The 21,217-nt window shown below is 47.8% G+C and overlaps 2 protein-coding genes across 2 annotated transcripts in view; one reads left to right on the top strand and one right to left on the bottom strand.

The window, feature by feature from the left end:
* Positions 1-21,097, top strand: part of sh3rf1 (SH3 domain containing ring finger 1) — a 37,960-nt gene extending 16,863 nt beyond the window's left edge. The window contains 7 exon segments of the mRNA XM_034078654.2: positions 7,584-7,714; positions 11,034-11,204; positions 13,093-13,346; positions 13,861-13,937; positions 13,939-14,103; positions 14,387-14,694; positions 16,102-21,097. Coding sequence (XP_033934545.2) covers positions 7,584-7,714; positions 11,034-11,204; positions 13,093-13,346; positions 13,861-13,937; positions 13,939-14,103; positions 14,387-14,694; positions 16,102-16,270 — 1,275 coding nt within the window. The 3' untranslated portion in view covers positions 16,271-21,097.
* LOC117442704 (trichohyalin-like) lies at positions 17,119-18,408 on the bottom strand. The gene has a single exon (XM_034078656.2). It carries the CDS (start codon positions 18,406-18,408, stop codon positions 17,119-17,121), a length of 1,290 nt encoding a protein of 429 aa, XP_033934547.2.
* Positions 21,098-21,217: the final 120 nt, after the last annotated feature.

Raw genomic sequence — 21,217 nt, 5'->3', positions numbered from 1 at the left:
GAAGGAGCCGGAGCTTGTGCGGGAGGTGGAGCGGTACCAGTTGGATCTGGTTGGGCTCACCTCTACGCACAGCGTCGGCTCTGGAACCTTACTTCTGGATAGGGGTTGGACTCTATTCTTCTCCGGAGTTGCTCAAGGTGTGAGGCGCCGGGCGGGTGTGGGGATACTCACAAGTCCCCGGTTAGGTGCTTCGTTGTTGGAGTTTACCCCAGTGGACGAGAGGGTCGCCTCCCTACGCCTGCGGGTTATGGGGGGGAAAACTCTGACTGTTGTGTGTGCTTATGCACCCAACAGCAGTTCAGAGTATTCGGCCTTCTTGGAGACCCTGGAAAGAGTCCTGTATGGGGCTCCTGAAGGGGACTCCTTAGTCTTGCTGGGAGACTTCAACGCACATGTGGGCAATGATGGAGACACTTGGAGGGGCGTGATTGGGAGGAACGGCCCCCCTGATCTGAACCGGAGTGGTGGTTTGTTACTGGACTTCTGTGCTAGTCATGGATTGGCCATAACAAACACCATGTTCGAACATAAGGATGCTCATAAGTGTACGTGGTACCAGAGCACCCTAGGCAGAAGGTCCATGATCGATTTCGTTATCGTATCATCGGACCTGAGGCCGTATGTTTTGGACACTCGGGTAAAGAGAGGGGCGGAGTTGTCAACTGATCAGCATCTGGTGGTGAGTTGGGTCGAGTGGCGGGGGAAGCCTCTGGATAGACCTGGTAAGCCCAAACGTGTAGTTCGGGTGAACTGGGAACGTCTGGAGGAGGCCCAAGTTCAGGAGGCCTTCAACTCACACCTCCGGCGGAGCTTTTCGGGCATTCCTGTGGAGGTTGGGGACATTGAACCAGAGTGGTCGGTGTTCAAAGCCTCTATTGCCGAAGCCGCGGTGGGGAGCTGTGGTCTCAAGGTCTTAGGTGCCTCAAGGGGCGGTAACCCTCGAACCTCCTGGTGGACACCGGTGGTCAGGGAAGCCGTCCGACTGAAGAAGGAGGCCTTCAGGGATTTGTTATCCCGGGGGACTCCCGAGGCAGTTGCAAGGTACCGACAGGCCCGAAGGGCAGCAGCCTCATCCGTGGCCGAGGCAAAGCAGCGGGTGTGGGAGAAGTTCGGAGAAGACATGGAGAAGGACTTTCGGGCGGCACCAAAGTTGTTCTGGAAAACTGTCCGACACCTCAGGAGGGGGAAGCAGGGAACCATCCAAGCTGTGTACAGTAAGGATGGGACGTTGTTGACCTCAACTGATGGAGTGTTGGGACGTTGGAAGGAACACTTTGAGGAACTCCTGAACCCGACAACTCCGCCCTCTATGTTAGAGGCAGAGCTGGAGTATGACGAGGGATCAACACCAATCTCCCGGGGGGAGGTCACTGAGGTCGTCAAACAACTCCACAGTGGCAAAGCCCCGGGGGTGGATGAGATCCGCCCGGAAATGCTGAAGGCTCTGGGTGTTGAGGGACTGTCATGGTTGACACGTCTCATCAACGTTGCGTGGAAGTCGGAAACAGTACCGAAGGAGTGGCAGACCGGGGTGGTGGTCCCCCTTTTCAAAAAGGGGGATCAGAGGGTGTGTGCCAATTACAGAGGCATCACACTACTCAGCCTCCCCGGGAAAGTTTACTCCAAGGTACTCGAAAGGAGGGTCAGGCCGATTGTCGAACCTCAGATTGAGGAGGAACAATGCGGATTCCGTCCTGGTCGTGGAACGACGGATCAGCTCTTTACTCTCGCAAGGATCCTGGAGGGGGCCTGGGAGTACGCTTATCCGGTCTACATGTGTTTTGTAGACTTGGAGAAGGCGTATGACCGGGTTCCCAGGGAGTTACTGTGGGAGGTGCTGCGGGAGTATGGGGTGAGGGGGTCTCTACTCAGGGCCATCCAATCTCTGTACTCCCAAAGCGAGAGCTGTGTCCGGGTCCTCGGCAGTAAGTCGGACCCATTTCCGGTGAGGGTTGGCCTCCGCCAGGGCTGCGCTTTGTCACCAATCCTGTTTGTAATATACATGGATCGGATTTCGAGGCGTAGTCGTGGGGGGGGGGGTCTGCAGTTCGGTGGACTAAGGATTGCACCACTGCTTTTTGCAGATGATGTGGTTCTAATGGCTTCATCGGTCTGCGACCTTCAGCACTCACTGGATCGGTTCGCAACCGAGTGTGAAGCGGCTGGGATGAGGATCAGCACCTCCAAATCTGAGGCCATGGTTCTCAGCAGGAAACCGATGGACTGTCCACTCCAAGTAGGGAATGAGTCCTTACCCCAAGTGAAGTGAAGGAGTTCAAGTATCTCGGGGTCTTGTTCTCGAGTGAGGGATCAATGGAGCGTGAGATGGGCCGGAGAATCGGAGCAGCGGGAGCGGTATTGCAGTCGCTTTACCGCACCGTTGTGACGAAAAGGGAGCTGAGCCGGAAGGCAAAGCTCTCTGTCTACCGGGCCATTTTCGTTCCTACCCTCACCTACGGTCATGAAGGATGGGTCATGACCGAAAGAACGAGATCGCGGATACAAGCGGCCGAGATGGGTTTCCTCCGCCGGGTGGCTGGTGTCTCCCTTAGAGATAAGGTGAGAAGTTCGGTCATCAGGGAGGGACTCGGAGTTGAGCCGCTCCTCCTTCGCGTCGAAAGAAGCCAGTTGAGGTGGTTCGGGCACCTAGTTAGGATGCCACCTGGGCGCCTCCCTAGGGAGGTGTTCCAGGCACGTCCAGCTGGGAAGAGACCAAGGGGTAGACCTAGGACCAGGTGGAGGGATTATATCTCTTCGCTGGCCTGGGAGCGCCTTGGGATCCCCCAGTCAGAGCTGGTTGATGTCGCCAGGGAAAAGAAAGTTTGGGGCTCTCTGCTGGAACTGCTACCCCCGCGACCCGACCACGGATAAGCGGGAGAAGATGGATGGATGGAGATAAAAAAGTCAGAATTCCCTTTTCTAAGAATTGAAAGATCACAGTCACGATTTTGGGAAAAAAAGTCAAAATCAGAATTCTGATTTAGAAAAGTCAGAAATCAGGAGAAAAAAATCATAGAAGTCAGAATTTTTAGGAAAGAAATTAAAGACATTACAGAAACTCAAACTTTCTTTATTTGAATTCGGTGAGTTTGAAGCATAGACTTTATATATGGTTTGAAGTCAGAAATCAGGATTTGGGGAAAAAAAGTCAGAATTTTCAGGCAAGAAATTAAAGAAATCTGAGATTAAAAAGTTAGAATTCCTTTTTTTAAGAATTGAAAGATCAAAGTCACAATTCTCAGAAGAAAAGTCAGAAACCAGGAGAGGAAAAAATCATAGAAGTCAGAATTTTTAGGAAAGAAATTAAAGACATCTGAGGAAAAAAATCTGAATTTGCAGAGTCAGGATTTGGGCGAAAAAGTCAAAATTATTTGTGCTAAGAATTCAAAGGTTAAAGTCAAAATTCTGAGAAAATAGTCAATAATTTCAGATATTTTGCTCAAAATTCTGAAACAAAAGTAAGAATTCCGAAAATGATTGTTCTGTTCAGAATGTCTGAGCACGGTGCGTGTAATTCTTGAATTGGGGTAAAGACAGAAGAGAGACAAACATGAACCACTTTAGATCTCAAATCTTTTCTGTATGACATGCGGCGCCATCCTCTACCTTCAAGACTTGAATTAGGTTTTACGAATCTAAATGTGATGAAGTGTGAATTAGCAGCTAGGAAACGACGTTGTTACATGTTATTTCTATCCATTGACTTTAACAGGGACACTAATCAACATTTCTGTACATGTGCAAGAGGCTGTTTTCATCTGTAGTCCCTGGACAGATTTAGTAAGTCACCCTAAAGACGCATTTCATTTGAAATACAATCAAATAAAAACATGCCACATACATGAGGCTGTTCAGCAAGATGCACACGCGTCATCATCTCACTTCAACAACAAAGTATAAAGTCACACACTTTTCACACGAGGACACATCATTCTGCTGGAGGCAAAAATCATGTCAACTAGAAATGTCCAGAAGTGTGTGTGTGTGTGTGTGTGTGTGTGTGTGTGTGTGTGTGTGTGTGTGTGTGTGTGTGTGTGTGTGTGTGTGTGTGTGTGTGTGTGTGTGTGTGTGTGTGTGTGTGTGTGTGTGTGTGTGTGTGTGTGTGTGTGTGTGTGTGTGTGTGTGTGTGTGTGTGTGTGTGTGTGTGTGTGTGTGTGTGTGTGTGTGTGTGTGTGTGTGTGTGTGTGTGTGTGTGTGTGTGTGTGTGTGTGTGTGTGTGTGTGTGTGTGTGTGTGTGTGTGTGTGTGTGTGTGAATGTGAGCACAGAGGTCTCTGCACGCTTCACTGAGGATCTGACGTGATGTTTCTCTACAGATGATTTCTCTCGCCTGCAGGCAGCCTAATTATCTCAGCTCCAGCGTCAGCAGAGAACTCAAATGCACAACGACACTTGAACACACCGCGGGCCGAGGGAGGGTCTCACTGTGGGGGGAGTTAATGTTGCTCTGAGGAAGAGGAGTTGGGCCTCCGTCTGACTCCGTCTGTCCTCTGGCTCTCGCCGTATCTAGAGAGATCGTAATACGAAACAGAGCAGAACGTCTCGGGGTCAGGGGGGGGGGGGACTTTTACCGGTTTCTCAGAAAGATTACCTTTTTCCAACAATCTAAACATTCTTACTTTATTCTCAAAATGTTGACTTATTTTTCTGAAATCTAAGATTGAAGAATTCTGTCTTTCTCTAAACATTCTTTATTCTCCAAATGTTGACCTTTTGAGAAAAACTGAATTCTGACTTTTTCTCAAATTGTTGTCTTTTTCAAAAAATCTACAAATTCTTACTTTTTTCTCCCAATTTCTAAATTCTTACTTTTTTCGCACAATTCTTACTTTTTTCCTAAATCTCCAAATTCTTACTTTTTTTTATCAAAATGTTGACTTTTTTTTCTGAAATCTCAAGATAGTAGAATTCTGTTTTTCTCTAAACATTCTTTATTCTCCAAATGTTCAAATGTTGACTTTTTGAGAAAAAAACGAATTAGCCGCGTTCACACTGCGGTACTTTTCCCACAAAGGTTCATGCGAACTCTTTAGTTCTCATGAACTAAGTACAGATCGCGTTCACACCGGAACAAATCCCTGGGGGGGGATGAGGCAAATGAAGCCGCTGACGTCACTTCTTCTTCTGCTTTGGGTTTACTGGCAGGCCGAAAACCACTTCACGGCGTATACTGCCCCCGGAGTCCCCGGCCGGAAGTCCCCGGAGTTGGGGAAGGCTTCAGTAGAAGCTGCTGGGACTCCCAGCAGCTTCTACTGAAGCCTTCAGAGTAAATCGCCAGAACGCCGACACCTCCTCATCTCCAGCGCTCCCATGTTTTATTTTGTGTTGCCATAAGTTAGTCTCTCTGCGTTTCTGCGCTGGGCTAATGCTAATGCTAATAATGCTAATGCGAGGATAATAAAATGGCGGCTTCACAAAACTCTTTGGGAGTTTTACGGGGCGTGGTTTGCAATCCGCCAGCCAATCAGGAATATAGCTCTTTTCTCACAAAGAGCCGCTCGAAAGTCCCTGCTCTCTAGCAGGGACTTTCGAGCGGGTAAAAAGGTTCATGAACTACTTTTAGTACCGGCTCTTTTTGGTGTGAACGCGATCATGAACTAAGTTCGCATTAACCTTTGTGGGGAAAGTACCGCAGTGTGAACGCGATCATGAACTAAGTTCGCATTAACCTTTGTGGGGAAAGTACCGCAGTGTGAACGCGGCTATTCTTATTTTTTTCTCAAAATTCTTGCTTTTTCTCAAATAAAATAAAATCGGAATTCTTTCTCAACATCTGAATCTTTTTCTCAAATTTTTAAATTCTTACATTTTTCTAGAAATGTAAGAATTCCAAAGATATCCTGGTCAGTATGGAACGAGAGCCGCAGCAGCACACCTCAGGATCAGAGGCTGCAAACAGCCGACCTCCACACTATATTTTATTCCTATATCATTTACAAATCTTTTCTTAATGCCAACGTGTCACAAATAATGGCTGCTTTTTCTGTTTTATTTCAAACTAAATTAACATATTTGGCATTTAAATACATCACCTTGGATCTTTTGGACTCTTGTGACTTTTTATTCACAAAAATAATAATAATCCATGATGAAGGTCCTCATTAGACGCAGCCCTAAACAGCCTCCTCTCCGTGACCGGGTCCTCCTCTCTGTGACCGGGTCCTCCTCTCTGTGACCGGGTCCTCCTCTCTGTGACCGGGTCCTCCTCTCTGTGACCGGGTCCTCCTCTCTGTGACTGGGTCCTCCTCTCTGTGACCGGGTCCTCCTCTCTGTGACCCGGGTCCTCCTCTCTGTGACCGGGTCCTCCTCTCTGTGACCCGGGTCCTCCTCTCTGTGACCGGGTCCTCCTCTCCGTGACCGGGTCCTCCTCTCTGTGACCGGGTCCTCCTCTCCGTGACCGGGTCCTCCTCTCTGTGCTCTCTGTGACCCGGGTCCTCCTCTCTGTGACCGGGTCCTCCTCTCTGTGACCGGGTCCTCCTCTCTGTGACCGGGTCCTCCTCTCTGTGCTCTCTGTGACCCGGGTCCTCCTCTCTGTGACCGGGTCCTCCTCTCTGTGACTGGGTCCTCCTCTCTGTGACCGGGTCCTCCTCTCTGTGACCGGGTCCTCCTCTCCGTGACCGGGTCCTCCTCTCTGTGCTCTCTGTGCCCCGGGTCCTCCTCTCTGTGACCGGGTCCTCCTCTCTGTGACTGGGTCCTCCTCTCTGTGACCGGGTCCTCCTCTCTGTGACCGGGTCCTCCTCTCCGTGACCGGGTCCTCCTCTCTGTGCTCTCTGTGACCCGGGTCCTCCTCTCTGTGACCCGGTCCTCCTCTCTGTGACCGGGTCCTCCTCTCTGTGACCCGGTCCTCCTCTCTGTGACCGGGTCCTCCTCTCCGTGACCGGGTCCTCCTCTCTGTGACCCGGGTCCTCCTCTCTGTGACCGGGTCCTCCTCTCTGTGACCGGGTCCTCCTCTCTGTGACCGGGTCCTCCTCTCTGTGACCGGGTCCTCCTCTCTGTGACCGGGTCCTCCTCTCCGTGACCGGGTCAATAGCCAATAGCTAATGGCTAATGGCTAATAGCTAATGGCTAATAGCCAATAGCTAATGGCTAATGGCTAATAGCTAATGGCTAATAGCCAATAGCTAATGGCTAATGGCTAATAGCTAATGGCTAATAGCTAATGGCTAATGGCTAATGGCTAATAGCTAATGGCTAATAGCCAATAGCTAATGGCTATTAGCCATTAGCCATTAGCTATTAGCTATTAGCCATTAGCTATTAGCCATTAGCTATTGGCTATTAGCCATTAGCCATTAGCTATTAGCCATTAGCTATTAGCCATTAGCTATTGGCTATTAGCCATTAGCCATTAGCTATTAGCCATTAGCTAATAGCCAATAGCTAATGGCTAATAGCTAATGGCTAATAGCTAATGGCTAATGGCTAATAGCCAATAGCTAATGGCTAATGGCTAATAGCTAATGGCTAATAGCTAATGGCTAATGGCTAATAGCTAATGGCTAATAGCAACAGTCAGTTGTTGCGTATTTTTACAGAGAGATCCTGAAGTGATTGTTATATGATACTGATACTCCTCTCTCTCCAGGATGCTCGCCCTCCCCCCCCCCCCCCTCCCCCCCCTCAATCCTCCGCTGATGGTGCTGCGTTCTCATTGGCTGCTGGTCAGAGGCCCTCCCCCAGCGTCAGTGATCAGAGCGGCAGACAGAGACCCACAGTGTGAGTTACACACACACACACACACACACACACACACACACACACACACACACACACACACACACACACACACACACACACACACACACACACACACACACACACACACACACACCATCCAACACACACACACACACACACGCACACAATCCAACACACACACGCACACACACACACACACACACACACACACACACACACACACACACACACACACACACACACACACACACACACACACACACACACACACACACACACACACACACACACACACACACACAGTTGTATAATAAACTTCTGCTTGTTCTTACAATTCAAAGCCTCTTTACTTTGACTTGAGTGAAGAAGTTTAGTCAGTACTTCTACTTTTACCAGAGTATTTTTAAACACGAGTAGCTGTACTTCTACTTGAGTAAAGGATGTGTGTACTTCTACCTGAGTAAAGGATGTGTGTACTTCTACCTGAGTAAAGGATGTGTGTACTCCTACTTGAGTAAAGGATGTGTGTACTCCTACTTGAGTAAAGGATGTGTGTACTTCTGCTTGAGTAAAGGATGTGTGTACTTCTGCTTGAGTAAAGGATGTGTGTACCTCTACTTGAGTAAAGGATGTGTGTACTTCTACTTGAGTAAAGGATGTGTGTACTTCTACTTGAGTAAAGGATGTGTGTACTTCTACTTGAGTAAAGGATGTGTGTACTTCTGCTTGAGTAAAGGATGCGTGTACTTTTGCTTGAGTAAAGGATGTGTGTACTTCTACTTGAGTAAAGGATGTGTGTACTTCTACTTGAGTAAAGGATGTGTGTACTTCTACTTGAGTAAAGGATGTGTGTACTTCTACTTGAGTAAAGGATGTGTGTACTTCTACTTGAGTAAAGGATGTGTGTACTTCTGCTTGAGTAAAGGATGTGTGTACCTCTACTTGAGTAAAGGATGTGTGTACTTCTACTTGAGTAAAGGATGTGTGTACTTCTACTTGAGTAAAGGATGTGTGTACTTCTACTTGAGTAAAGGATGTGTGTACTTCTGCTTGAGTAAAGGATGCGTGTACTTCTGCTTGAGTAAAGGATGTGTGTACTTCTGCTTGAGTAAAGGATGTGTGTACTTCTGCTTGAGTAAAGGATGCGTGTACTTCTGCTTGAGTAAAGGATGTGTGTACTTCTACTTGAGTAAAGGATGTGTGTACTTCTACTTGAGTAAAGGATGCGTAAGAATGCGTGTACTTTAGCCCTCTCTGCGTATATTTTCCTGTATGTGTCCCTCGGGGAAAAGTGTGGACTCCGCTGGCTTAACATGTGCAGTGAGATGTCGGGGGGGGGGGGGGTCTGTCAGTGAGAGCATGTGCACAGGTGAGAGGGTCAGATTCTGAGGGTCTCCTGGGTCTCATCTGACCTTTAACCTCATTACTCCCCGAACACCTGAGAAGAATTACATGCTCCGTCTTGTTTTCATCTGTCACTCGGTTCTGCTCCGACCCCTACAACACACTCCGACCGAGACCCCCGACCGAGACCCCCGTCCTCTGAAAGTCTCCAGAGACACTGAGAGAGGGACAAAGTGTGTCTTTTGTTATATGTAATAAAGTAATACAGAAAGTCAACATGAAGTGAGAAGGATCTGAAGTGCAGGAGCAGGGCCGCTCCCCCCTCAGAGGAGAGGGAGGCTCTGCCCTCAGTCGCTCTGTGCTCATGAGAGGAACAGCTGCTCCTCCTTCCCACCATCAAACCAGAAACCCTCCAGTCCCATCTGAATCCACCTCTTACTTCCTTTGCCTCCTGACGTGTAAATCATCTGTCTCTGTTAAACTCACACAAGACTAGGGCTGAACGATTAATCGATTTTAAATCGAAATCGCGATTCGAGATGATGCGATTATCAAATCGCAAAGCCTGCGATTTTTTTTAACTTTTTTTTTTGACATTTTTTTTTGTTCTTCTTGTCAGTCATCCACACCAATCAGAAGTGCTGTGCTCCACATGTACCAGCCATTGTTAATCAATCAGAAGTGGCCCATGATAGAAGGTGATAGACAGATTGATCCAATCACCTGCCAAGTGCTTTTGAAAGTGTCTGCCCTTTCCAAATGGCTTCCTAGATAGTTTGGTGAAACAAACCATCTGGGTCAGGTTAGCGATGCCCCATCACATGTTTTACATCATCAGGGTGAATCTTTAACTGAAGCTTGACTTTAAAGCAACCCAACGGAAGTTTCATGTACGTTTAGTTCTTTCACTCGTAGCTCGGGCTGCGGGGCGCTAGAGACAAGAGTATGTTGATACGACCTTCCTAGACACAGTTATGGCCGCATTTTACAATAAACTTCTATTGTGTCGCTTAAAAATAAATATCGCAAATCGCAATCGCAATATTTGTCAGAAAAATCGCAATTAGATTTTTTCCCAAAATCGTGCAGCCCTACACAAGACTAACAATACAGTTTAACAAAAGGCAATCGGAGTATGAGACTATATGTTTTAAATGACTTTATGATCATTTGACACTGACGGTCCACACAGCAGCTTTTCAAACATCTTGAAAAGCTTGGAGCTGGGCGTGTCTGAAAGCTTGGGGATTTTTTGCGAGCAACGCGACCAACAACCAATCACATGAATCTCCCGCCCCCGACATGCAAAGCAAAAAAACCCGGGGATTTTATGCGAGCAATATATATATATATATATATAAACTCCCCAAACAGGCGAAAACCTACCAGTTTCCCCCCCTGTCTCTGCCACCTCCCTCCATGCCGGTTCCTCCGGTTTGTATCCCGGTAATAGTTCTGGTCGTAAAGAACCGGGTGATTTGCTACCGTAACTTCTCGTTTGGAATATGAGGAAATGAACTGCGGTCTGTCTCTCCCTGCTTACACGCGGTTTGATTGGCTAGCGTTTCTACTGTCAGATTTGCATAAACGTGTTTGATTGGCTGGCGCTTCCAGCTCAGCTTCAAAAGTTGAACATTGCTCAACTTTTGAATCCTGGAAATCTTCGCTTCGCTCACCCACAATGCAGTTCGGCTAAAAGCGAGGCAAAGTGACGTCATCCCCATTCAAAGTCAACGGGCAGAGAAGCGTTGGAACCGGTGGAAGATTCGTCTGAAGCTGCTGTGTGGACGTACCGTTAGGATGAGCTCTGACGACTGAATGACGACTAACATCAAAGAAACAACACTTCTTTACAGTCTGCTAAATCAGGGGAATATAATTCATCACTCTCTTAATCACAAAGTCGCGTTGCTGCTGTTGTAGCTGGAGGTACACCTGCAGCCTTAAGACCTTTCCAAACAGTGTTTTAAAGAGTTGTGTGTCCTCGCTGCAGCTACGTGGCGATGTTCCCCTACGGCCCCCGTAAGGAGGACGAGTTGGAGCTGAGGAAGGGGGAGATGTTCCTGGTCCTGGAGCGCTGTCAGGACGGTTGGTTCAAAGGCACCTCCATGCACACCGGGAAGATCGGAGTGTTCCCCGGGAACTACATGAGCCCCGTCAGCAGGTAGGCCTCGTCATCTCACTCTGGTTCCTCATGGCCAAGACCTTAACCGTTCCCTATGAAGCAGGGGGTCGAAGATATCCGGTCCACATCCGGTATGTCGCCCCGCAAGAGCTCTGAAGGAATATCATAACCTTATTATACGGTGACATGCTGCTTTACAGAAGCCCTTTGACCATAAACTACATGTCCCACAATGCATCGCAATTTAGATTTTTACTCAAAATGTGACTTTTTTGCCTCAACATTTGGCTTTTTCCTAAAATTAGCATTTTCTCAGAATTTAGCTTTTTTTCTCAGAATTAGAATTATTTTTTTTTTTACTTATTTTCCAGAATTTGACTTGAAAAAAATCATTTTGTGACATTCTCACTGAAGAGACTTGCAATTATTCGCCCCAGACTTCTGCCTTCAGACGAAGTTAATTATGAAGTTATTACTAGAGCCGGGACTCGATTAAAAAAATTAATCTAATTAATTCGAGGCTTTGTAATTAATTAATCGAAATTAATCGCATTTTTAATCAAATATACATATCTGACCTGAGAACAGTGAGAAGCAATCTCCACATGGATTTTACTCCAAGTGGTCGACAGTGGAGTGCAACCCAGTGAGCCAGGGAGTTGGTTATTCTCTCAGACGTGGACTGACTTATCCTGGCCCTGAAACCAGTCGTCTGGTTGAGTGTGGGTTGGGTCAGGGTGTGGTTCCTTGCACTCGGAGTCGGGCTAACGTCCACGCTAGCTGCTACATGCTAGCTGCTACACGCTAGCTGCTACACGCTAGCTGCTACACGCTAGCTGCTACACGCTAGCTGCTACATGCTTTGCATGTAGGTGATACTTTAGGCTTGATGAGCTGCGGCTCTTATCGATGCTTCCACCCGTCCGTTTTTTAAAACAAAATGTCCCATCCACGGGGCCGACCAAAGCGTCTCATCAGCTTGTTCGTTCATGTTTGACTATTGTTCCCCGTGGTTTGTTGTTGTTTGAAGTCCCATGCTGAAGTCATGAACGTTAGTTGGTGCTCCAGTCTAATCGGTATGCCTGAAACTCATCCAGTGAGAAACGTTCCGCTGTGCAAAAATAAGTGCGATTAAAGTGCGTTCATTTTTTTAACGCGTTCATTTTTGTGTAATTAATTAATCTTAATTAACGCGTTAAAGTCCCGGCCCTAGTTACCCTATCAGATAATAATCCAATACGAGGCAATCATTTTATATATATGTATATTTATATGGTCGTAAAGTTACAACCGGCCCTTTGAGTGCAACCTTAATGCTGATGTGACCGGTGATGAAATTGAGTTGGGCCCCCCTGCTCTATGTTAATAATGCTGGATATCTAATAAACACAGGTGTGGGGTCCGTCGCAGCTCTCCTGTGATTCCTTTGCTCTATTATGTTCATAACTCTTTGCCCTTTAATGTACTTATTTAGAGTTATTAATGTTGGGATTCGTATTTAATTTGTCTTGGTATTATCCCGGGTTTATTCCCATGTCTGCTACCTGGGTTTCTTTATTTTAAACTTGGTCTTTATTATTATTTTCTCACATTCCCCTTTACATCCATTAGTCCTCCAATGTAGCTGATCAGTTTCTTTAACGAGGAGAACCTGTAGAAGGTCTCAAATCCTAATAACTCCACATGAGAATATCAAATCAATAATAACACTGAGAACGTAAGTAACACAGGTATAACTCAAATCAAATAAAACATGGGTTATATAAGGTCCTGTGTTTCTGTTGATGCTCTGACCCTGAACTTCCCCACGAAGATCCATTACATGTTTAGGGTGAACTTGTCTTGGTGTTTTTCATATTGATCGTGTTTAAAGCTAGCTATTGTTTCTCTAAAGCATGCTAACCCCTCCCCCCCCCCCCCCCTCCAGGACGGCTTCAGGGAGCTCTCAGCCCAAAGTCCCCCTGACTCTGGCCTCTCAGGCGGGCCGAGGCGTCTCCATCGTCAGCCCCTCGTCGCCTGCAGGGGGGGCTCCAGACCCACAGAAAGGCCCTGCTAACCCCCCTCCCCCTGCTAACCCCCCACCCCCTGCAGGGCAGACTGCCACCGGCCAGCAGCCCAAAGCCCCCCCCCACCTCAGCTCCATGATGACCGTCAATCAGGCGAGAAACGCAGCCAGGACAGGTGGGGATTTAATCAATCAATCAATCAATCAATGTTTATTTATAGAGGCCAATATCAGAGATGTTAGATTTGTCTCAGTGGACTTCACACTTTGTACAGAATAGAAGAAAGAAACATTTATATTAAAGAAAGAATTATACATTTCTGTCTTTTTGTGCCTTTAATAGCTACTAACTTGAATTGTTATTTTAATGAATTATTTTTTATATTTTATTGTGATGTAGAGACAAGGCTTTTAGTGACAATCATGTATTGCTTTACAATTATATGTACAAAAAATAAAGTCTGAATATGATATTTGGCCTCAAAGCATCTGAGGCCTGGCGCCCCCCCTGCGATCTTTGGGGCCCCCCCCCCCAGGTTAGGGGGGGTGGCCGCAGCCCACAGGTTGGGAACCGCTGTCCTAGTGGATATCTTTGTCTATAAAACGGTTTATAAAATGCGGAAACAAATTATTTTAAAATGTTATATAAAATAAATTCATCTTAATAAAAACTTAAATGTTGTTTTCCAGGAGCGTGTCAGGAGCGGCCCCCGGCGACCCCCCTGCAGCCGCCCCCCCCCCGGCTCTTACCTCCTCCCCCTGCAGCCCCCCCCCTCTCAGTGCTGCAGCCGAGGGGGGGTGGCGGCGGCCATGGGCTGTGCCGCCGCCTCGCTCACCCCCCCCAACGTCAGCGCCGCCTCCCTGGAGGAAGACGTGCTGAGACCCCTGGCCGTCAACATCGCCCCCCCCTGCAGGCTGGACAAGGACGGCAAGGTGGGGGGGACGCTCCTTCATAACCACCATTTTTTTTTTTTATACTTTAATACTTTTTTTGTGATATTGCAATTCTGATATAATTAGATTTCTTTGCAGAAACTACTATTTTTTGAGCATTATTTACACTTACATTTACATTATTTACACTTAAAACCAAAAATATGTTAAAATAATTATGTTTTTTTTACCAAACAAGGATTTATTCAGTAGCAAGTATTTTTAAGAAATAATTTAGCATTAAAAAGAGGTGCTAAAGACAAGTATTCATTCTGTTCTGCAGAGAGAGAAGAAGAGCCTCCTGAAGCTGCTGTCCAATAAGAAGAAGCCCCGCCCCTCTCCGCCTTCCTCCCCCACGCTGGAGGCGGAGCTAGCTGCTGCAGGGGAGGGGCTTCACGGTGCTTCAGGCCCTGAAACAACAGGCTCCTCCCCCTCCTCTGGGATCCAGGACCCTGACCCCCCCCCTCCAGAGGTCTCCTTTCGGAGGAGCGGCCCCTCAGAGGGAGGGGCTCCCATCGCCCCGCCCCCCCGCCAGCCATGCTCCTCCCTCCTCTCCCAGCACCAGGACAGCCGGCCAATCATCTGCGAGAGGTACGAGATCTGTTCAGTGGTTTAACGCTCAGTGTGGAGTTCCTCTCAGTTAAAGGTCTCCTCTCATGCTATTTATAGTAGGGATGTAACGATACGATTTTCTCACGATGTTTTTCTTTTTTTAACAGAATGAGCTGCGGAAAAATTATGACTGAAAAATATTTCTGTATTTATATAAACTGCACAAAACAACGTACATGTTCTCATCAAAAGTGCAACTGAAACTGTAAACTGTATTTTATCTTAAATAACATAAAGATACATGTTCTGATAAGTGAAAAGCATCAATCTGGTGCACTTTGAGGGCAACACTAAGAGGCTAGATCCACGCAAACATCTCTCATGAATATGAAACAGAACTGTCGACAGTTTCTTTTTCTTAATGGATATTTTACTAATCACTCCCTTTTTAAACTGTATTAAAAAATGTCTCAAATTGGGATCAATTAAGTACTTATGTATCTATCTATCCAGCTTTACTGTCATGTAGTATTTCATACCCGTTTTTCATTTATTCTCTTATTTTTTTATAACTATAATGATCATACAAAGGTCTGCCTCGGAAATACTTGTTTAGATTGTTAGAACTGTTTGAGACCGAGATAACTTTAACTTAATAGTTAACTGTCTAAAAAAAGTCCTTTGCCTGACTGAGCTCCTGCTATCTGTTAGCTTAGCTAGCTAACCAGATGCTAACAACAACAACAACCCTGGTACCGGTGCGCTCTCTGTCCAGACTGCTGTTCCAGCGAATCAAATCAAATCTAAATGTGTTCACGTCCTGTGCCGTTTAAAAAATTGAATCGCGATTTATTTTTTAGCTCAACTGGCATCTGTACCGATTTTTAACCGGTTCACGATGCATCGTTACAAGCCTCATTTTTAGGCATACATTATGGCTCGACTATACAAACATGTCTCTGAAGTGTTCTGCTCAAAACATCAAACGGATCATTCACGCCTCATCCCCCTCTCTTCCAGCTGTTACTAAAGACATGATTCTGGATCAGCTCCGTTGTTCCCCCGTTTTTAGAGATGTGGGTACGGAGGGAAAGAGAGAAGGTTTTATTCCCGCATTTGTGCTGCATGGCATCATGGGAGTTGTAGTCTTCTCAACGCAGACCATAGCAACACAGGGGCATTTTTCACGAGTTTTCAGGTAGCTGTCGTTCCCCCCCACTACACAGAGCTCTGACAGACTGTGTGTGTGTGTGTGTGTGTGTGTGTGTGTGTGTGTGTGTGTGTGTGTGTGTGTGTGTGTGTGTGTGTGTGTGTGTGTGTGTGTGTGTGTGTGTGTGTGTGTGTGTGTGTGTGTGTGTGTGTGTGTGTGTGTGTGTGTGTGTGTGTGTGTGTGTGTGTGTGTGTGTGTGTGTGTGTGTGTGTGTGTGTGTGTGTGTGTGTGTGCAGGTACAGGGTGGTGGTGTCCTACCCCCCCCAGAGCGAGGCGGAGCTGGAGCTGAAGGAGGGCGACGTGGTGTTCGTCCACCGGAAGAGAGAGGACGGCTGGTTCAAAGGAACGCTGCAGAGGAACGGACGCACGGGCCTGTTCCCCGGCAGCTTCGTGGACTCCATCTGACAGAGAGCATGCTGGGGAGCATGCTGGGAAACACGCTGCACAACAGGGAGCATGCTGGGAAACACGCTGCACAACAGAGAGGATGCTGGGAGACAAACAGCGCCACCTCTGACACTTTAAAGAGAAACGAACGGAGTCTGGAGACAGGAAGTGACGCTGGACAGTGAGAGCAGTGCCTCGTGAACTGTTTCTGTGCGTTATTTATATCTCTGGCGCTCAGCTGTGGGACGTGTGCCTCGTCTCACTTTGATGACACACGGACACGGAGAGAATTAGTCCTGACCACCAGTATGAGCGGCTCATGTTACACACCTTAACTTAGTCCACTCTGTTCCTCCGGTGCATCACACTGCAGGGCTCAAAGGGTTAAGCAGCTTCAGAGGGTCCTCTCTCCCCGTGTTGCTTTGAAGTCAAGAAGATCACTCTGTTTTACTCTCACGCCTCCAGGGGTGAAAACACGCTTTACAGACTCGTTTCCTTGGTCTCTCAGCTCGCTTCGGTTTCAGTGGAGCATGAATAAGAGAAGCCTCCTCTAAAATAACGCTGACTCCCACAAAGACATGAAATGAGTAAAGATACACTCCGAACACTCAGAGGCACAGTGACGACCTCCCACGGCCAGGAAGGCTACGAGGAGACATGAGTACGCTCTGAGTAGACGAGAACCAACAAACACACTCCAAACGGTGAAAAGACAGGCGATCATATTGAAGCTGCGTTTGTCCTCTGAGCCGCCTTACGTCACGTGAGATCACTTTCCTCCTGCTGGGCAATCAGGCGTCTCTGAAGCTGCAACGCGTCACAGCTCGGCTTCAGAGACAGAGAAGACCCTCCTCTCTTTAAAGGAATCACCTGAAGCTCAATCTGCCTGTAGAAACACACCCTGTGCTGCAGCACTTATATAATGCATTACACACTCCTAAGGATCTGCAGCCGCATGTTGCTTCTCTCTCTGAGCCGTCTCTCTGCAGCCACATGTTGCTTCTCTCTGAGCCGTCTCTCTGCAGCCACATGTTGCTTCTCTCTCTGAGCTGTCTCTCTGCAGCCACTTGTTCCTTCTCTCTCTGGAGCCGCATGTTGCTTCTCTCTCTGAGCCGTCTCTCTGCAGCCACATGTTGCTTCTCTCTCTGAGCCGTCTCTCTGGAGCCGCATGTTGCTTCTCTCTCTGAGCCGTCTCTCTGCAGCCACATGTTGCTTCTCTCTGAGCCGTCTCTCTGCAGCCACATGTTGCTTCCCTCTGAGCCGTCTCTCTGCAGCCACATGTTGCTTCCCTCTGAGCCGTCTCTCTGCAGCCACATGTTGCTTCCCTCTGAGCCGTCTCTCTGCAGCCACATGTTGCTTCCCTCTGAGCCGTCTCTCTGCAGCCACATGTTGCTTCCCTCTGAGCCGTCTCTCTGCAGCCACATGTTGCTTCCCTCTCTGAGCCGTCTCTCTGCAGCCACATGTTGCTTCTCTCTGAGCCGTCTCTCTGCAGCCACATGTTGCTTCTCTCTCTGAGCCGTCTCTCTGGAGCCGCATGTTGCTTCTCTCTCTGAGCCGTCTCTCTGCAGCCACATGTTGCTTCTCTCTGAGCCGTCTCTCTGCAGCCACATGTTGCTTCCCTCTGAGCCGTCTCTCTGCAGCCACATGTTGCTTCCCTCTCTGAGCCGTCTCTCTGCAGCCACATGTTGCTTCTCTCTGAGCCGTCTCTCTGCAGCCACATGTTGCTTCTCTCTGAGCCGTCTCTCTGCAGCCACATGTTGCTTCTCTCTGAGCCGTCTCTCTGCAGCCACATGTTGCTTCCCTCTGAGCCGTCTCTGCAGCCACATGTTGCTTCTCTCTCTGAGCCGTCTCTCTGCAGCCACATGTTGCTTCTCTCTGAGCCGTCTCTCTGCAGCCACATGTTGCTTCTCTCTGAGACGTCTCTCTGCAGCCACATGTTGCTTCCCTCTGAGCCGTCTCTCTGCAGCCACATGTTGCTTCTCTCTGAGACGTCTCTCTGCAGCCACATGTTGCTTCCCTCTGAGCCGTCTCTCTGCAGCCACATGTTGCTTCCCTCTCTGAGCCGTCTCTCTGCAGCCACATGTGTTGCTTCTCTCTGAGACGTCTCTCTGCAGCCACATGTTGCTTCCCTCTGAGCCGTCTCTCTGCAGCCACATGTGTTGCTTCTCTCTGAGACGTCTCTCTGCAGCCACATGTTGCTTCCCTCTCTGAGCTGAGGAGACGTCTCTCTGCGTTAGAGCTGCACACACTGCAGTTACACACTCCTGAGGCTGCTCTCACACCGTCACTAACCCCTGCACACATCAGGAGAGATCATCGACAAATATATTCATTATCGCTTGAAATATAAGTCATTTCACGTGAAAGAAATGTCAGAATATTCCGTTTTCAGCCTCTTAACTGCTGCTTCTCTCAGTTTGATATCCTATGAAGCAGCAGAAGACTTTGAGACTCATCACATTGGACTTTAATAACTTCATCTATGAACTGATCTGAGGCCTGTCTCTCAGTAATGTCTTTAAATGCTGCTTTTCTCTGTCTTAAATCATCTTGAGAGACAAAACGAGACACTTAAACTCATCCCCTTGGACTTCATCGATGCACCCTAGCCCTACTTTAAGCAGTTGTTGTAACTTAAACTCATTCCTAACGCGACTCGTGGCAATACAGCGCAGCTAGCTAACGCTCCACAGGAAGTACAGAGATGTATTGAATCACTTTGACCCCCTGATTTATTATTGTATTATTTAGTGTTTGGGTTTTGTTGTACGTTATACAAAGGTTTAAATATTGTGTTGACTTGAATTACTGTGTGTGATTGGAGGGGACCGGGTCGTAGTGTTGGTGCTTGGTAAACTACGGAGGAAGAAAGATGCTAACGAGCTACAACGGCTAAACCTCTTCAGGAGGAGCTCTGCAGCTTCAGGAAGGAGTCGGTATAAAACCACAAAGGTTCCACGTGAGGAAACATCTCCAGAACAACACATGCAGCGTCTAGAGACACTAAAGAGGGACGCACACAGTGTCCCCTGGTCTCCCAGCTGTGTGCGTCACTCTTTAGTGTCCCCTGGTCTCCCAGCTGTGTGCCTCACTCTTTAGTGTCCCCTGGCCTCCAGCTGTGTGCGTCACTCTTTAGTGTCCCCTGGTCTCCAGCTGTGTGCGTCACTCTTTAGTGTCCCCTGGTCTCTCAGCTGTGTGCGTCACTCTTTAGTGTCCCCTGGTCTCCAGCTGTGTGCGTCACTCTTTAGTGTCCCCTGGTCTCCAGCTGTGTGCGTCACTCTTTAGTGTCCCCTGGTCTCTCAGCTGTGTGCGTCACTCTTTAGTGTCCCCTGGTCTCCCAGCTGTGTGCGTCACTCTTTAGTGTCCCCTGGTCTCCAGCTGTGTGCGTCACTCTTTAGTGTCCCCTGGTCTCCAGCTGTGTGCGTCACTCTTTAGTGTCCCCTGGCCTCCAGCTGTGTGCGTCACTCTTTAGTGTCCCCTGGTCTCCCAGCTGTGTGCGTCACTCTTTAGTGTCCCCTGGTCTCCCAGCTGTGTGCGTCACTCTTTAGTGTCCCCTGGTCTCCCAGCTGTGTGCGTCACTCTTTAGTGTCCCCTGGTCTCCAGCGGTGTGCGTCACTCTTTAGTGTCCCCTGGTCTCCCAGCTGTGTACGTCACTCTTTAGTGTCCCCTGGTCTCCCAGCTGTGTGCCTCACTCTTTAGTGTCCCCTGGTCTCCCAGCTGTGTGCGTCACTCTTTAGTGTCCCCTGGTCTCCAGCTGTGTGCGTCACTCTTTAGTGTCCCCTGGTCTCCAGCTGTGTGCGTCACTCTTTAGTGTCCCCTGGCCTCCAGCTGTGTGCGTCACTCTTTAGTGTCCCCTGGTCTCCAGCTGTGTGCGTCACTCTTTAGTGTCCCCTGGCCTCCAGCTGTGTGCGTCACTCTTTAGTGTCCCCTGGTCTCCCAGCTGTGTGCGTCACTCTTTAGTGTCCCCTGGTCTCTCAGCTGTGTGCGTCACTCTTTAATGTAACCTTTGGGGTTTTATCTCTGAATCCTTTCTGAAGCTGCAGCGTTTCTCCTGGTTAGCACGTTAGCATCTGTTAGCTTCCGTACCAAACATTTAGAAACGAAATGAATCATTGACGTGGGGAATAAGGTCACGTTGTTCCTGTTCTCTTGTTGTTTTCTCTAAAATGAATTGGACAAATGGTGAGAAAGTATTACTATAGCCTCAGTGGAGCCCGCCACATTAATATAACGTGACTCATTCCTCCGTCGGCGAGGTTTTGAAACACGCGGGCTGACGCTGGATCCTAGTGGGTGGTTTGTCGTTGAGGGGACCTCTGTGTAACTGACTGCTGGAACTTGTAGTGTGTTTGAAATTGTGGGAAAAGGATGGTACGAATCACTGTTAGGGCCTTTTTTATTATTATGATTATCCTTTCTGAATATGTAGATTGAATCTGGCGTTGCATCGTTGTCTTGGCACCAGCGACCTCGGGCTCAGTGTCCTTCGTTTCACTGTAAGCCTTTAATATTCACCGTAATGCACTATATCTCTCTAACGTGTAATAAACTGACGCGTCATGCATAGGCTGCACAAACATGAAGCTTTTCTTACAGGTCATAAACTAGATGTTCATTTATTGGACCACCAGGATTCAGCTCGAACCGGCGTCCTCATGCCGAGGTGACTTACTTGATTTTTTTTGTTTTTTGTCTGTAGCTAGTCTGTTGTCCGTCTGAAAATGGTGAAACTGAAAATTGGCACAAATCTATTATGTGAAAAACATTCTGAAATATTTGAGGGAATAGCACATTTTGTAAAAAAAAAAAATCTCTAACAATAAAAGCTAATGGTTTCCATAACGACCCGCTCGGTGTGTATTTGTTTACATGTTGTTGTTGTTTATTGTTCATACTGACCTGAACAACAGCAGGAGAGGACTCTTTAAAGTAGAGACGATACATACTGATATACACCTGAACATC

This window comes from Pseudochaenichthys georgianus, unplaced genomic scaffold (genome assembly GCF_902827115.2).
Source record: "Pseudochaenichthys georgianus unplaced genomic scaffold, fPseGeo1.2 scaffold_456_arrow_ctg1, whole genome shotgun sequence".
NCBI lineage: Eukaryota > Metazoa > Chordata > Actinopteri > Perciformes > Channichthyidae > Pseudochaenichthys > Pseudochaenichthys georgianus.
The sequence above is the reverse complement of the archived record's forward strand: the minus strand, read 5'-3'. Positions and strand labels throughout refer to the sequence as shown.

What these genes read in the sequence shown, in the direction of transcription:
- LOC117442704 (XM_034078656.2), bottom strand. Translation starts at nt 18,408, where the DNA reads ATGTGGCTGCAGAGAGACGGCTCAGAGGGAAGCAACATGTGGCTGCAG.